Below are 18400 nucleotides of genomic sequence, written 5' to 3' on the forward strand. Positions count from 1 at the left end.
AATTCATAAAAACTTCAGTAACATCTGTGAACAACAAGGAAATACACAAGACCAAATCACATTTCCTGCCCTGATACTGTCTTGCTTGCTTGGTGTGTTTCATGGTGTTTCCCTCTACGACTGACCCAACTGATTTATTTCCATCAACCATCCTCGTACTGGTTACGTTTCAATCTGCAGAGCTATTTCTTTTCTGTCCTCTCCAGTAAACCTCATGATGAAAAACAGTGCATATTAAAAGTATCAGCTCCCACCACAGGAAAACATCTCCTCCCTGACTCACAGCAGGAAATAAAAGTACAGATGAGGAAAAATAAGGAAACAACGACACAAGGGAGTTAACAGCTGTTTGGACTGGAACTGGTCCCCGCTGTCTGCTGAGTGTCATCTGATTATGGTAATGTCACCCAGAGCTGGGAAAAGGCTATTGTTCCCCTGACAGACAAGATTGATAACCTGTGCTCCGCTTGCATGTATAAACACACACACACACACACACACACACACACACACAACAGAGAAGCAGAGACAGTGATAACAATACTGTTTCTCTGTTTATCAGCTCTGATAAATGTCAGTTGCTTCTGCTGATGAAAAGACAGAAATGTGACGATTTATGGCTGGAATTATCTGATTTGGTGCTGACAGAAAAAATGTCTTGAGACAAACAAAATGCTGGGAGAGAAATATGACCTCACAACCTGGATGTCATGCAGCAATATCTGGACTTAAAAAACACTACAAAATCTGCTGAATTTGTCAGAAAACACACTATATACTATTATTTAGTATTATTACAGTATTATAAACCTTCCAGTCAATCATCTGCTTAACAGAAAGTCAATATTTCTCTTCAAATATTATTGATTAACCTCCTTAAAGACCTTTAAAAAAGATTTTCTCACCTCTTGTTGGCTGCTGTGCTGGTGTCCTTCCTGGATCCAGATCCAGATGGGGAGGGCAGAGTGCTGGTGCCTTTCTTTGGTAGGATGGTCCCGTTGTTTACCGTGGGCCGTAACGGCAGAGTGGCGATCATTGGCCTGGCTGGAAGAAAAATGACAACAGCAGAGCACGTTCAGAAAAGGCTTCATATACTGCAGATCAAGTAGTCAGTGTGTGAGCAGTTATATTAGTTATAATATGCTGGTCAGAAAGGTCGCATTTCTAAGCGTATGATAATCTTGATAATTGAGTTAAAAACTGTTGTGACTGTTTTGTTTTTTCCATTTAAAAACAAAGAAAATGGCATTTTTAATGGAAATAATGCACAAACATGGACTCTCTTATAGGCCCTGATAGCCTGCTTTCTCAATCAGTGTCCTACTGCAGTATGAGCAATGTGGTCCTACATGAACACAACATTTTCTGCCGAACAGTTTGTCTCACTGGGCTCTTCTTGCTGGTTTGAATCGGCCAGCGTTTAGATGAAAAACTGTGATGTCACGTATTTCAGAGCAATATTTCAATCAAATTTGTGATGACAGTTTACTTATCTTTTATTGTTGTCTTATTCAGAGTAGGTTTTATTAAATCCTTCTCTTTCTAATCTATTATTATCTTTTGTTATTTAGTTTAGTATTCATTTAATTTACATTTCACAAGTCACTCAGTCAGTCATTTTTGGTATTTTACCTGTATCTTGATGTGCATTAGTCTCCCAATCCATATTTACCATCCTGTGTGTTTGTAAATCACTTGTAAAGCACTTTGAATTTACATTCAACTTGTATGAAAGGTGCTGTATAAATAAAGTTTGATTGATTGATTGAGTTGTTGATGTAGCCAAGCCACTGTCAATCAAATGAGTTCAAACCACATCCACACAGCCTTGATGAAGCAAGTTAGCTTAGCGTCTTTCACTGTTAAACTCTTGACAATGTTTTTCTTTCAAATTATAACTCTGATTGTTGCATATTTAGTCATATTTAAGTTTTAGAGAAATGCTTAAAAGACTTAAAAGCAGGTTTTCAGTGGCTTTAAGAACAAAAAAGTGCACGTTTTGCCCAAAGACTTCTGTTATGATAAATGTGTATTTACTGAGACCCCACTGTGTCTGGTCCGCAGGAGAGTAGAGCAGGAGAAGCTATTTTCTATAGGCTATAGATGCTACAGTATACAATATATTCACATATCATTTGTAGGAAATGGTGTGACAACAGAAAAGGTGCATCGACACACACAAGCACACACACACACACACCAGTCAGGCAAGCCCAGAATAACAAATCCAAGCTGCGGCTTTATCTGCAGTGATAAATATTTAATAGACACCGTTTCATCCGGCAGATACACACATTCACTCACATACACACTCAGGCCTACACACACACAGACATTGCTCTGTTATCTTTCATGTAGTAATTATGTAGCAGGGACGAACTGAAGATGTAATTTTGTTTGCGTGTTAAAGAAGATGAATGCGTGTATTTGTGACTGTCCATGTGCAGTCTGTGTGCATGGCTTAAGCTTTCTGAAGCAGATCATTGTGCTTCAGCAGAGGGACGCAGGCTGTTGGCTCCCTGCAGCTTTAAGTGGAGAAGAGTATAAGGGAAAGCAGCAAGAGTCTGAGTCATTCTCCCATGCTTTAAAATCAAACGGAAACTTCATCCGACCACAGTGTCACTCTGGAGGCTGAAAATAGCAGCAGACTACAAATCTACCTCAGTTTCATCACTCAAATGCACATTTTTGGACATAAAACGCAAAAATTAAGTGCAATTGATTTCACATGCAGGCTTCATCAGCCTCTGGAGTGAGGATTATATTCGAGAGACAGATTGTAACAAACACACCTCAGATGAAAATCGATTTTGCTCCAGTCACATGCAGAACTGTTGCACAATAAAACCACTACAAAAAAGCACAACCCTATCAACAGTCTATGATGTGGATTCTTCTTCTGTAATGACATACTGTTATTTACATTTGTAATGTCTGTTCCCTATTTTTCTCACAGAGACTTTATTGAGAGACTGTATGGGAACATGCTGCATTCAGGTGTGTGATATCAGGCGGAGAGAGCAATAGTAAAAGGAACAAGACAGTGAATGCTTTTCGAGTTAAGGATTGTGTCTTTACTAGTGAGGAAACCTGCAATATAGCTGATTTTCATTCTGAACTATTGAGGCCAAACTGCTTTTTTCTTTTACAAAGCTAATCAACAACAGCAGCTTTCTTTTATATGGAAAAGGAAGAAAAAAATGAGTGTGGAATTGCCCTTTGAGAGAAAGGCTGCATACACAGAGGTTAATGCAAAATGTGTTCTTAGCAGCCTTAAAATTATCATTGAGTTATTGGAAATGATAAAAAAGCAGGTGTTGTGACTATTTTAAGGCCACAAATTTCCCCTCATTGACAGTAAATCTATCTCTATCTTTGACTTCGGGTGTTGTAGCACTGAAAGTAACTGTGTGTATCCTGGTGAAATACTATGTAATACACAACATAATACTAGCAGGCAGTGACAGAAATGTGCTTGCTTTTGTACACACAACACCAGGCCTGGTTAGTGCAGTCAGCCTACCTGGCTTCCCAATTTTGCTGTCTGCTGAGGGAGACTTTCTCATCAAAGCAGGGTCTATACACGTGACGCACAATACATTTAACAACACAACACAGTCCAGAAGAAGAGAGGAAAGGAGGGAGAGGAAGAGGAGATCGACAACTAGTCAGCCAATAAGCAGGATTATCAGGAGGAAGAGAACAAAGTGGAAAAGGAGAGAGAAGAGGCCTCTTTGTGTAAATGTGAAAAGAAACTGTAATACCAGAGAACCTGATCATCCTGTTGCTTGATACCCCTATGAAAAAGAAAAGAAAAAACAAGCTTATGTACTGTATGTTACCTTTGGTGGGTCCTCTACGTGACCCCATGGCCTGCTGCTCCTCAGACAGGTTGAGCCTGCGCACCACGTCAGCCAGAGCGGACTTCAGCAGCTGAATCTCATCCTCCTGCATCTGGACCCTTTGCTCCAGGGAGGCAATGCGGTCGGTCACCTCCATACTGCTAGCTGCTGACGCACTGTCATCTGAGGAAACACAATGAGCTGATGTCAGCAGGATAATATGTCAGGCATATAGTGTATATCCAATATGAGTCAGTTAGTGCTGTCCATAGCTTTGATTATAGCAGGATGAGTTGTTCATAAAGGATACTTCTGTTTAATAAACTTTATTGCATCTCGTCTAAGCAAGACCGGAGAGTTAACATATCTGCAAATAGAAATTATGTTGCGTAAATGACTGTGGGCAGCATTTTTATGCATTTCTATGTTGCTCTTTGATTTCAAGTTTACAATATATTTGTATGTATTTGTGTTTTTAATCTATGGTTATTTGTAAGAAGTATAATTAAATACATCCAGTTGAGTGCAGTTGAAAAGTTACTGTGCAATTTATACTGATCATTTTTGATAGCAAAGTATATTTTTCAAAATATCCCTCTCATACTGCAACATGTCTCTGTCACTACTCTTCAATAACCATTTTTAAAGGATAATTCTCAAAAAATGTTTCTTTATGTTAAGTGCTTGCATAAAGCTGGTATATCATTATCATTATTTTACACTCAAATATTGATATTTGCATCTGCCTCAAGCAGATCATATCTAGAGTCTATTCTTGACAGTATTATATTATTATATTGTACCTTTCCTTTAATTCATGCAGCTGGAGACTAAAAAGGATAGAAAGGGCAAAGCCAGGAATAAAATACAAACAGGCAGACTCCTTTCAAACCCGGAGCTCAATTTTATGCTTTTATACTTTCAGACTCTTTGTTGGTGAGAGTCTTTCTCTCGCATGAGACAAAGAGCCGACGGCTTTCCTAAGAAAACCTTTATTCACCAGTCTGTTTGTCTGTTCTTTGAGTTTAAACTAACTTAACACATTATTATCACCTCTCCACCTGACACCCTGATAGAGGCCAAGCACTGGCCACCAGGGTCTGCTTTATTAATGAGCACACACGCACAAACACACACACACACACACACACACACACAAGCACAGACACACATATGCAGGGTCTCCTCCATTAAGACTTTGATGTCACAGTGACTTGATGAAATATTAATGTAAATCACTTCTGTGTTTTCCCTGCAGACTTGTAATAACAATCTGATGAATTATGCATTAGAGAGCAGGCATCTGGTGATTAGGCAGATCTGCAGTGTGTGTTCCTTCTGAGAATCTGCGTTTAAACCCAGACTGCCTGGTAATGTTATGGAAATCTGAAGAAGCTCTTGACTTCTGTAAATAACATTTTCAAACAGCAGTATGTGAAACACGGTAAGACGATTCAGACAACTGGGTGAAAGCAAAGTGAGGTGATGAACCTCTGAGTCTCAGAGGACATCTCTGGCCAAAGCTTTGTCTAATATTTGTCTGTACATAAATACTAAATACTGTTTATATTACTAGAAATGTTCTATCATTGCTGCAGCAACACAAATGTGGGACACAATATATACAGCCCATCCTCACAAGAAAAACAACAGTGTACGTCTAAAATTCAGGCTGGCAAAAACGACCTATAGTTACGTTTACGCCATCTAACAGTCGTCGTAAAAATGAAGTGAAAGGAAGTGACGCAGTTCTGATGACGTCAACATAAGAGGACTTGATAAGATGATTTTGCCTTATTAGGAGGAGGCATGTTGGGTGGATGGCTAGCTAGTTGACTAGTAGTGGCAAAAAGTGCTTTGCTGAGCAGGAGACCACTGTTTGTTTCCCGTATCCAACCATGAGTCAGGAAGGAAATTAATTTTTTAAAGAAGTATAAACCATGTTTCAAGTGATCATTTAAAACTAAACCATGATCTTTCCCTAACCTTAACCAAGTATCTGTGCCTAAACCTAACCAGACCTGAACCACAGTGTTGTCATACCATAAAACATAATTATTTTTTAACAGTGAATCGTAATGGTTTTGGAAAGCGGCATATTACGGTCCTATGGGTCGTTCTGGAGTGCGTTACTAAGGCCGCTAGATGGTGTAAATGTAGCAATAGGTTGTTTTATTGCCAGATGAATTTTAGACCTATACTGTTGTTCAATTATGAGGATGTGTTGAATATACAACATTGCTTAATATTATAACACAAGACCTTGAAAGTTAAAAAAATATATATATTTTTCTCCAATTACCTAACTTGTCAACAAATATGATTTTCCAGATGAACCACTAAGCTGACTTTCAACCTAATATCATGGAAGAAACGTAAGATTAATATATATTGCTGCTCTTACTTACATTAACTAATGGTTAATATAGTAGATTAGTTGTAGTTGGTACAACCAAACCAATTTCAACTTATAAAAAAAATACAATCATGCTGTAAACATGTCATGTCAAATTTGATACAAATTGAGAATATTCAGGTAGCAAAATCCCCAAAAATATCAACCTGGTACACATACTTAAAACACGACAATCTTACATATTTTGTCTTGGATGTGTGAATAGTAATTAAAATGATGTGTGATGTGTGTAATTGCACACATATATCATTTCATGACTTTATGCTTCACAACAATATTCTGAAGGACATAATTCCATAAGGACCAATAAAGTCATTTCAATTTAATTGGCATAACGTACTCGGAAAGTAATTTCACACATTTGTTTATGAGTGGACAAATTCCATTAGTGAGAAAAAAACCTGTCTGCCTGTATACTGGTTATGAATTCTTTTAGTTGGAGCGACCCTCGATGAGACAGGATGGTAAATTGGTGTATTAAGCAGATGGGACGCTTGACGCTTGTAGAAGAGAATGAATCAACCAATTACTGTTTGAATAACACACACACACACACACACACACACACACACACACACACACACACACACACACACACAAGTGTCCTCCTGTGCCCTGTTTTATTTAGCTGGAATCCCTTTAGTCACTGTCAAAGCCATTATTGCTGTGTTGTGATGAATAACTCTTTGTACACATAAGAAGAGATCCACAGCTCTCATTTAGACACTGCATCACACTGAAACTAAGAGTCTGCAGACATGCTAGCGGCTCTGTGAGGCTGCATTTGGGGACAGTAGTCCACCGAATGTCATTGCAATCCATTCAATAGCTGTTAAAACATGTCATTAAAAAACCAAAGAGGTCGACCTCATTTGGGCTCAAGAGGAAAAATCAGAAGATCAGCAAAGTCAGATGACCTCATCTTCTAGGATAAACAAATGTCTGTACAAAATTTCATGGAACTCCATCCACTAGTTATTGAGATACCAACTGACCAGCAGACAGACAATGACACCCCTGGAGCCATGCCAATAGCGTGGCTAAAAATATCAGCACGAATAGAGCATGACTGGAGTTAGACTTCAAGGTTCACGGAGTGTGACAGGCTGCCTTTTTATGATAACAATACCTCTGTGACACTTCATAGAAACAGCGTTTGTATGCATCATCTAATATTCTCACCTGCCCACCAAGTGAGAATCTTATAATGAAAACCTCCCCATCTGGAGGAACAGAGTTAGATGAATACAGAATACATTACACTCCCAGCAATGAGAAATATATCTGGCTCTGTTTATACGCTTATACGTTCACTTATAGACCGCTTCCTACTCAAAGGAAATGCTGTCTTGTTTCATAACAGCAATCTTGCTTCTTCATCTGAACAAACACTGACAAAGCCTTTCCCAGGAATAAAATGAATACTTTCTGCTCACCTGAGACACTTCCTTAGAAGCAAGTCCTTGTTCATAAATGAATATGTGGCACAGAGAGAGATATCCAGAGATAAGGCTTCTATTATCTGCTCAGCATCTGTCGTGGGTCTGCTCCCAACACTGACACAATGACAGCATGATACCATCCGTCGTTGAAGTACAATGACTGGCTGTCACGGCTGTGATTCCCCGTCTCTGTCACCCTGCTCTCCGGTTAAAACCTCTGGGGGCAAGTTAACGCCCAATAACATGTTTTACAGCCACATTCAGGAAGAAAATCAGAAAAAGGTCAGTGAGGGTTAGGTTTGGTGTTTGTTTTCATACAGAAGAATGTGACCGCAGCTCAGACAGTACAGATTTGGTTAAATTTGCTCTTGATGTGACAGCACTCTCAAGGGCTGAGGTCACATGAGTCAGTATCAGTGAGATGTCAATCGTCATTTAGCAACAAATCCATCTCCACATGCAGCCTTTGGGCACCCCTGTGCCTCTTTCAACCCCACAGAGCAGATCATCACACCCCACCGATCTCCTCTTGCTCCAGTGCGCTATTCACACCTGTCAGCCGGCTGCTTAAATTACTTCATTTCTGTCAGTCCTTTTCAGCATCTGCCCGACTTTCTTTTCCTGTCCCCCTTTTCATTATCTGGTCAATATGTTGGCTGAGTCACAAATCTGAGACGGATCTCTGAGCCCTATCTATCTGCTCAACCTAATGCATCGTGACACGCTGCTCCCTATTACCTTCCTCTGCAAGGCACTGTCTTTCTGGCAGGACCACCTGCCTGCTTAAAGTAAGTGCTTGTCCATCACTTTAGCCACAGGGGCTCAATGAAGGGCAAATAGAAAACAGGCACTCAGCTCTTCATTTTTCTTGCTTTTAAAAAACACACTCACCCGCCCCTACCTTCATCTCCTCCATATTTCTGAGTCATTCACTGACCTCTATAATGAACACTGGAGCGTGCACACACGTCCTCTGACCCATTTCCCTCTTCTGCACTCTCATCAGCAACAAGGATCAATACAATGAAGGAGTAAAACGTCTAAAATAGCTCTGGGTAAACACTGTTGATCAACACAGAGGGAGCACTTTCACATTTTGGGCAATGCACGGTGACCTCATGTATAAAATATCTTCTGCATCAGCCCCGTGCTGATCTGTGCTGTCTGGCTTTCTAGCTGACTCACTCCTTCACTACATATGCACTGGCACATTTATAGACGTGCACTTCTCTACACAACATAAACACATGCTGGAGGAATAGAAGAAAAGTGGCATTAAAGAGATCCCCCCTGTGGAAATGTGATAAAAACCAGCTGTTGCAACATGTGTGAGTGTTCCTGCACACTTTTACAATAATCCACAACTGGAGTGATTGATGTCCATTTTCTTTTCAGTCAGCGGTGCAGAGAAGCCACACAATAAAGCTCAATTGACTTGATGGAAAGTTCAGCTGCCAGGTTAAACTGCACCTCAATGGGAGGTTTTTGAAAAACCACAACCAGTGTTTGCGGAAAACCAATAGATCAAAGAAACAAGAGGCAACGGGAAACGGCCTGTCACAACATTATGACAGCGATTCCTGTTTTTCAGTGACAGAGACGTAACGCTGATACCACACTGCTGGCACATCTATCTAGCTGCAGAAGTCCCCACTGCCAACTGGTTTCAATTTCATAACACAGATGTACTCGGCCAAATGGGGTGCTGCCAGAGTACCAGTTCAGCTGCTGCAGATTATGTCTTCAGAAAAGCCATTTCTCCAAAGACCGATGAGTCACACTTATTCAGTCCACTGCTGGCTTCACTAATGGAAGTCTGGACTTAATCATAATCAAGTGGGACACAGGATTTAATTTTCTGCCAAGAAGTAAAGGAGGCAGTGATTTAGAGACAGACAGGGAGACAGGCACAAGGATGAGAGTGAATGAAGGCGGGGAAATGACTCCACTTTATAATAAATCAAAACTAAAGCGTTTACAACTACAGTAGCATCTCTGTAAGGCTGTACAGGCACAGCAATGCTCTGAGCTAACATGCTCACAATGACAATGCTAACATGTTTAGCAGGTATGATGTTAACCATGTTAGCATGTTAGCTAATTAGCACTAAACACAGAGTACAGCCAGACCTAATTTATAAATTACTTAGAGCTTCAGTATTACTTAGAGAACCCACAAGTAATTAACATTAGTGTTAGCTTGTTGTGCTTTGCTATTATTAGCAGCTAAATTATTGTTTTTGTCAAAACAAATTTGTAGCACTGAAACGTGTCCTATAAAATGGGAGATGGACATAAGGAGATTTTTACAGTCAAGAGCTAAATATTGTCAGTAAAAACAGTTGCTACATGTTTGTGAGCTTCCTTTACTTTATGTTAAATAGTCAACAGTGTTTGCTAGCTAACCAGCTAACATTACCCCTGAGCTTAAAGCCTTTTTGCTAACATTTTCTTATTCAATATGGCTATTAAATGCCATGTAGTATTAATAAGTTTAAGTTTCAATTATAGCTTTAGATAGTTACTAATAGGGGAGTGGTTTGGTCGTAAACATAGACACTAGCAGATAATTACTGGTAACAACATTAGTGTGAACATTATATGCATTGTGAAACTGTGCCCCTCAAAAAAAGTACAACTGAGGCTGTAGGAAGTTTTGCAGGTATTTGACCATAAACCAAACCACCATGCTGCAAGCAATGTGGCTAAAACGATTTCAATATGTGTTGTCAACTTGCATATTCTTCCATTTTTTTCCCTGATCTCATTCACAGTACAAGACAAGAAAAATATCATGCTTGAAAATGCAACTTTTAGAAAATTATAGTCTTCCCCGCTTATGTCTAAAATCATCCATCAGGTACCTGTCAGCAGAATGAAAAATTGCAAAACCAATTGAGTAGGAGATTGGAGAGAGCAAAGAGAACGAGAGAAATGGAGGAAAAAGAAAGAAAAAAAGTGTCCCTTAAAATGTCATCAATCCCACGTGTCATCTGTAGCGAGCAGTGGATCACCTGACAGAGGTGTATTAGCTAATCAACCAGCCAGATTAAGGTGACGGACACTTGGTTTACAAGCTGCCCGGCCCTCTGATGTCTCCTGCTGGACCGAGGCTTAAGAGCTATAAATAGACAGAGGTGGATCAGAGGAGGGGAAGCCCTCACACTCGACCTAAGTAGAGATTAAAGAGGAGAAAACAGTGCAGGGAGAGAGAGACACATGGCAGGAGAGCCTGTTTCCATGTCAAAACAGAAGCTGAGGGATAGAGAGAGAAATGGCAGAAGGACAGAGTGATTATGTATGAGTGTAGGGTCATAAAGTATACACATGGGGGTCTGAGAGGAGCACAAAGCGAGGCAAAATTACCCCCGTGAGAGATTTTACTGTCCTTGTACAAACCAGGTACCAACATGTTAAACCCTTCCTTCCTCCCATCAACTACATCCTTCCCGGGGTCAAACTGAGGTCAAATGAGAAGCAGCTTCCCCCCACCTCGCTGCTCTCACTGTCACACATGACTAACGTGTACTTTTGCAAAAGACAAGAAGAGAGATACTGGAGGAAATAATGTGGGGGAAAAAACTGATATACAAGCTGAACCTGGTATGTGCGGCTTGTTTTTAAGCCACTTGAGGGCTGAGAGCATAATTAGATGACGCAACAAACACAATCAGCATTTCTGTCTGCCTGCCACAAGCCTTTCTGAGACAGTGTGAGGAATAAAAATGAAGAGAGATAGGAGAGAAAAAGAAAAGAAAGCAGAAATACATGAATAACTCCTTAACACACACACACACACACACTCCTACACACTCTTTCCTCTGTCAAAGAGGATGTGTTCATGGTGTGGCGGAGGGATTATGCTGGATATGTGGAGCACATCTTGTTCAATGCTAGTGATCCCTAAATTCAGGGGGTTTGGGCTTAGCAGCAGGCTGGATTTATACTCTCTCTGTCTTACTCTGCCTAACATCTTTCACCTCTATTTCTGCACTATATTTATTTGTCTCCCTCTCTGGTGGATACTTGAAACAAGGCCAGAAATGTACTGACAGGAATGTGGGAGGAAAGAGTGAAACTAAAGGATTACGCTTAAAGAGGACTTGGCAGTAAGATGTTTTATTTATTTATCCTCTTTTCCTTTTTTTTTTGTCAGACATGAGGTTGATACTGAGGGACACATGGACACAACACGCTAAACTCTATATGTCTCTGCCCAAGTTAGAATTAAGTAAATTCAAAAGAAAGACACCCTTCTTACTGCTGTGACTTTTAGGGAAGAATCAGACCACAGAAGCACTAAGTCATGCTCTGGCAGCGGCTCCCGGCTCTGACACAAGCCTCTTTCTCAGTCTCAACCTTTCTCCACATAAAACAGGGCATTGTCCCCCAGTAACAAACAACCAGGAAGGAACAGGAGGCGGGACACTTGTTCCATCCAATGTGTGTGTGTGTGTGTGTGTGTGTGTGTGTGTGTGTACTCATGTTGTTCCATCCATTAACTGTGTTGTTATGGGAAACCAGATTTCCATGTTGTGAGATAATGGACTCACACACACATAGAGACAGTGTGCCAGAGACTGTCGCACTAAACATCACGCAGTCGTATATTTACCATCTGGAGGGGAGAGAACATACAATGGCACAACATTATTACACAACAACACTGGTTTCTATTGTGTAGTGCACCTCCACACTAGCGATTTTGTGATAAAGTTTCGTAGTTTTTCTATTTTGCTTTACACGATTTCCCCAAAACCTGCCATGTCTGCATCTACAGCAGCCTGTTTTACCAGATAATGTCCTCATTGTATGTTTTGCATGAGTGCGAGTAGCTTTGCAAACCTACATCACACAAGTTTCTCCTTGCTCATTGTCTTGAAAGGCTCAGTTTCCTTGTAACAGGTGTCCGTTCAAGTATTGTATAAAAGATGGTTCCTTGACTGATGCATGAGCTTGAACACTTCCTACATCTGATGAGACTAAAACATCACTCACTGTTGTAGGTCTTAACTTGTTTGGCAAATGTCATATTTTCCCTAAGATTTTCCATGGAAAAAGGTGGAAAGTTTTATGAATACATTTGAGACAAGAAACAGTCCTTGTGTCATGCTATGTTTTATCTACAAGACCTGATTGTTTTAATAGGTTTTAAATAGTTTTTTAAATGCTTATGTAATTACCTAAACACCCCACTTTTCAGCTGGGCCAGTGGCTGTCCCAACGTAAATCTCTCCCTTAAATCACTAGATTTTGGCTGACTTTTAGAAGCTAGAAAGTGCCAAACCAAAAGTAACAGTGTGAAACGTCTCAAAGTTTTCCGTTGCACAAAAATGAGTTGTACTTGTGGTTACAACAAAGGATTATTTTCATTATCTATGCAATGTCAGAAAATGTGAGAAATGCCTATGGCAATCTCTGTAGCCTAAGGTGACATCTTCAAATGACTTGTTTTGTCTGATCAACAGTCCAAAACACCCAAATATTCGATGTACAATGATATAAAATAAAGAAAAGCAGCTGAGAACAAGAGAATATGTGACATTTTTCTCCATCACTGATTTGATGATTGAGTTATGAACATTTTTGTTGATTAATGTTTTAATTCTATTAATTTACAAAGACTGTAGCTTAACTGACACTAGTTGTTCTCTTTACTTAGAAGGTAACAGATGTTGATCCATATTGGATTCTACATTCATTGATGCTACAGTCAGTGGAGAGATCGTCCTCTTATCTTCTATGATGGATTTCTACCTGCATGACTGTTGAATGTCACTGTTTAAGTGTGAGTCTAGATGGAAATCCTCTCTTCAGTTCAAGGAACAAAAAGTGATATTTGTCTTTGATAGTTATGTTATGAGAATTTGAAATCAAACTGAATTATGGTATATCAAAGGAAGGAACATTTTTAAGGTATTTTTATCGATGTTAATGCATGGTTTCCCTTTTCATTATTTAAAGTGACAACAACAGAGGGGTAAACAAACAAAATAATCATGTCCGTCCTCTCTCCTCTCATCTCCGCACCTGTGTTCTTGATGAATCTATTTTTAATGGAATTTCTAATGGGATTCTCCTCTTTTCCCTCTCCATCTGTTACAGGCAGGTTGAACGCATGCAACGGGACACACACAGAGAGCTGGGGTTCCCCTCTTGGTTCTTCCATTAACAGCAGATGTAAGAGATCAATTAGGGTGCTGAGCAGTCTGTGGGAGCTGCATCACGGGCACAGAGAGGTTAATTATATCTGTTCACATCACAACTGGCCAGAAGAAATATTGGCCAGGATTCAAAGATGAGGAGCAACCAAATCGATGTGCCATGACTTCAACCTCAGTGGAGACAATACGCTGATGGAGATCATTACCATAAAATATAACACTCACCTTGTCACAGTAATTTAATTTATCTTTAATTAATCTTAAACGGTTTGGTGATGCACTCTGGGATTAAAAGGGAGATTTATGCACAGACATGCATGTGCACACATGAGTGCTGACATGCATACCTGTGCTCACACAGACACACTCTGACGATCTGTGCTGGAAATCATTTGCATACTAATTTGAAACACATTTGAATAACTGAATGTGCTTCATAGTCATATTGAAGAATTCATAATTGAATCCCTCTGTTATTGTTTACAGTTGTCTTGAATGTACAAAGCAGCTTCAATGACACTTTCAGGAAACAAGCAAAGGCTAAAAATAACAGCATTTCTTTGGGATTCTGCTGACTTGTATGATTTATTACCCTCCCCCACAGGTAGAATTCAACGCTCTGTTTAACACATTTAGAGTTACCATGCAGAGTGGAAGCTTTCGACTTCCCGCTGGAGCACACAGTTCTGTTTCTGGCTCTTTCATGGTATTTTTACGCATCCATGACATCCTGTTCAAGGACTCGTGCAGCCTGCATGTCTCCTCTCTTGACCTTCTAATGGTATGCACACACACACGCATGGTGAACTTGAAGATGGACACACACACACACACAAACACCCATAACCAGAAAGCGCTTCTCTATCTCATGTGCCACTGCCAGAAGCATTAGTTACACATACATACACACACATAGTCAGAGTATGTATATATATTTAGCACAGGAACTCGCACACTCCTGCTTTACATGCCTGATTGTTTTAGTGGGTCATGGGATGAGGCTGCGTGAATGTGTGTCAGTGGAGGAAAAGATAAGAGGGAAAGAGAGAGAGAGAGCAGAGAGGGGAAATACTCAGTTCAGACAGCAAATGGCATCTTCTGCCTGCTGGCTCACTAAGAGGCTGTTTCCATGAGCACACTGACGTGCTGGTAACCTTGTCCTTGAATAAAATGTAAGACGATCATACCATGCATAACATACCATGCATAACATATCATGCATAACATGGTAATAACAGGAAAATAACAAGAAAATAACAAGAAAAAACTAACAAAATAAATAAGTTAAGTTTCAGCATCTTAATTTACATGATACACACACACACACAAATGGTATCATCAGTCTGTCTATCTGCTTGAGCGCATTTTTACGACTTGGTTTACTGGTTTGCCTAAAGGGTCATCCGTGATTTGAGACTTAAGCTATCACAGACACGTTATTTCTGTATCCCCTTCAAGCCCTGCCTTTTTGGAGCTGGCTCCGGTCTGCAGATATACCATTCTCACCCTAAAACATTTCATATTATCACAATATTTTTGTAAAGAAGGCAGATTATGAATATGAAAATAGTTATTCCGTCACTGAATTTCACTCAGACTTGGTTTTACTTCATTGCTGCCCTTTAGATTTGTGGGGCAAAAATGTCTGTTCACTGACCTCTGCGTGTATGTAGATACACATGTCAGTAACGCTTTATTAATGGGCCTGTACACATTTATGCCAAAATGCCCACCTGCATTACTGATTTCTATTCTGCATCCTTTGATCGTGGCTCAGTATGATCCTGGCTTGTGGCCTATTTTTGTATACAGTCTTCTTTGCAGATATTATACACCAAAATGCAGATTAAGCTTCCTGTGTATATATTGTTTGTATAGTATCCATGGGATATGGTACAAGTATTTAAGGCAGAAGCCTCATGAGGACATCAGGATACCAGTGTCGAAGGGCTGGCACTAAAAGGACACCGGACTATTTTCATTATGTAAGTCGCATCATTTTCCAGCCACAGATCTGCTGGCTCCACCAGATCTAGAAAAACACGCAGCTTGACTCTACTGCAGCACAATCTGCTTGTAGTGGAGAGAATAGTAATGCGCTCAGTCTGGGTGCTAGTTCTGTGTTTTTCACTAGGTTCACCCTGCTGTGTCGGCCACAACACCACTTAAAGCCAAATCTTCCACAGTATGAAACAAAGAGCTGAGAGATGGTTGATGTGCTGTTTACTTCTTCCCTTTGCAGTAACACATACACAGATATTCCAGTAGTCATGCAATAACAGCTGGGTGTTTATAACATATGCATACATTTAGTTTACCCATATGCAGTAATATGCATAATTTTACCAAACCTAATATAAAAAATAATCACACTATCACAGCATTACACAACACTCATTACATGGGATTCTCAGACAGATATAACACTGTTAAGTTACTGCTAATGTTGACATAACACGTCCTATTATTTATGATTTGTGTTAAATCCTCCTGCTGATTAATTATTTGTGACAAATCTACAGGAATGCTATTTCCTGTCACCAAGTTAGCAAAGCCTCAATAGCAGTACAGATAACAACACTGGACATTAGCCACTTTGTATTGTAGCTCAACCATAAAACAGTGTTTACAGTAATAAAAGGTAATAAATCTATGAACATGTTTTGAACTTGGTTAAGTTTAGGCATGAGCAGTGGATAGGATAGTAGGATAGGGGTTGGGGGGAGGGTGTCATTTAGCACGCTGTTACTGTGACAACATTGGGGTGGGGTGGGGGAGGGTCGTGTAATAGAGTGGGCGTGTCATGTAGTAAAGTGGGTGTGACTTGTAGGTCTGCAAGACTGCAGATAGACCCTTCTCATAAACAAGCATGCGTGAAACTGGAAATAATTAGTGTAGTGATCACATGGTGAGCACCTAAGCTCCGAATTCTCATCCACATTGGCTGACAGAAGTGATCTATAGCTGCATCAACACAAGGAAATACAATATCACAAGCAATGCAGCGGATAAATACTCACTTTTTCATTCACGCACAGGTCACTTAATGAAAGTTACTGCACTGCACAACCGTAGTCCATCACTCGACCAACACACTGAAGCACCCTAAACTGCGTGACGTCAGTTAAAATATACCATCAGCACGTGGATTGGTTCCCAGTAAACAGACACTCGCCAGCACATTAGACACAGAAGCCCCATATGGGCAACAGTAATTAATACTCTAACTCGTAACTATCTAACTGGGGCCTTTTCTACACTGCTGTTTTAGACAACATACACCACAGAGCAGGAGATGCAGTGTAGCTGATGAGCCTGAGGTTTGTTCAGTAGCCTGCTGTACCCATTCAATAAAGCTGTACACGTTTAATGAGCACACACTGTCACTTTGTGTAAGTGTTAGCAGTTAATGGCTCTCTATTCTGCAGCATGAAAAAGAAAGTGCAGGGTGAACCCTTATCAGGAAAAAAGGAGGGAAAAAAGTGAGGGAGATAAGTAGAAGAAGAGGGGGGGCAGCAGCATGACTCGTGACTACAGAAACCCAAACTGCTCTGCTCAATATCTGACTGTCTGGAGATAAAAAAAAAACAGAAAGCACTCTAAGCTCCACTTGGGGCATTCACACAAGATCAAACAAAGAGCGTGAGAGAGTCTGACGTAGGGATGAGGGTGAAGTGAAAATGGCAAGAAGCACAGCCTGAGTAAGAGGGAATGTGAAGCAAGGTGAAGGACGGACACAGTCAAAGTATGAAAGATAGAAGAAATACAACCACACTGAGAGAGAGAGCGAGAGAGAGAGAGGAGATAAAAAGAAATGGAGAGTGTGCATGTGCTCTCACTGATACAGCTATAGGAAATCAATGCGAACCTTTAAATGAATCAGCACTAGTGGATGAGTTAGCCCATTCAGGTCGATGTTTATTAGACGGCTGCTCTGATACATGCTAAAGTTACAGATGTGTAACGGTGGACAGAGACACATCATTTCCCAATAACGCCTTCTCTCACTGTTTCTCCGTTGACATTTTTGTGCAGTTTTATTTGAGTGGAGACCCGAGGAAATATCAAAGTGCAGGTCAGCTTCCCCAGCGGGTGTTACTCGTCATTGGTGGATAATGTGAAAAAATAAAGAGGGCAGAAAAGGAAATAAGGAGACATTGAGAAAGAGGAGAAGATATTTGGAAAGCAATTTTGGACCATAACAAGTCCATGATTCATAAATAAATGAAAGAAAATAAAGACTTTATTGCTACTATATGAACATTAGAGTCAACACAAGTCAGTGGACCCTAAACTTTGCTGTATTAACACTCCAATATGCTTTGCACACATGATACCCTCCTCTTCCTCCTCCCTGCCATCCTGCCTTGGCTACTGTGTTTGATAACGTGAGCAGGGCTTTAATCCTAATCCCTCTACACGTGCCATCATCAATCCGGGTTTGGATGGCGACACCTATAGATGTACAGCCAAGAACGTGAGGAGACCGGATGGACTCATGTCACCTCTGCTGTGTATCAAAATGCTGACAGCAAA

At 40.3% G+C, this 18400-nt stretch overlaps 1 protein-coding gene across 9 annotated transcripts in view; it reads right to left on the reverse strand.

Annotated features, from left to right (window-relative positions):
* Positions 1-18400, reverse strand: part of eml1 (EMAP like 1) — a 54549-nt gene that overhangs the window by 17152 nt on the left and 18997 nt on the right. For 6 of the 9 annotated variants that reach the window (XM_044374803.1, XM_044374801.1, XM_044374802.1 and 3 more), the window contains exons 2-4: positions 3843-4025; positions 3524-3577; positions 906-1044 (exon numbers count right to left, since the gene is read on the reverse strand). In XM_044374803.1, the coding sequence (XP_044230738.1) occupies positions 906-1044; positions 3524-3577; positions 3843-4025 (376 nt within the window). The remainder of the gene's footprint in view (positions 1-905; positions 1045-3523; positions 3578-3842; positions 4026-18400) is intronic. The other 3 variants (XM_044374806.1, XM_044374808.1, XM_044374807.1) reach the window with 1 other exon arrangement.

Source organism: Thunnus albacares, chromosome 15, assembly GCF_914725855.1.
Source record: "Thunnus albacares chromosome 15, fThuAlb1.1, whole genome shotgun sequence".
Lineage (NCBI taxonomy): Eukaryota > Metazoa > Chordata > Actinopteri > Scombriformes > Scombridae > Thunnus > Thunnus albacares.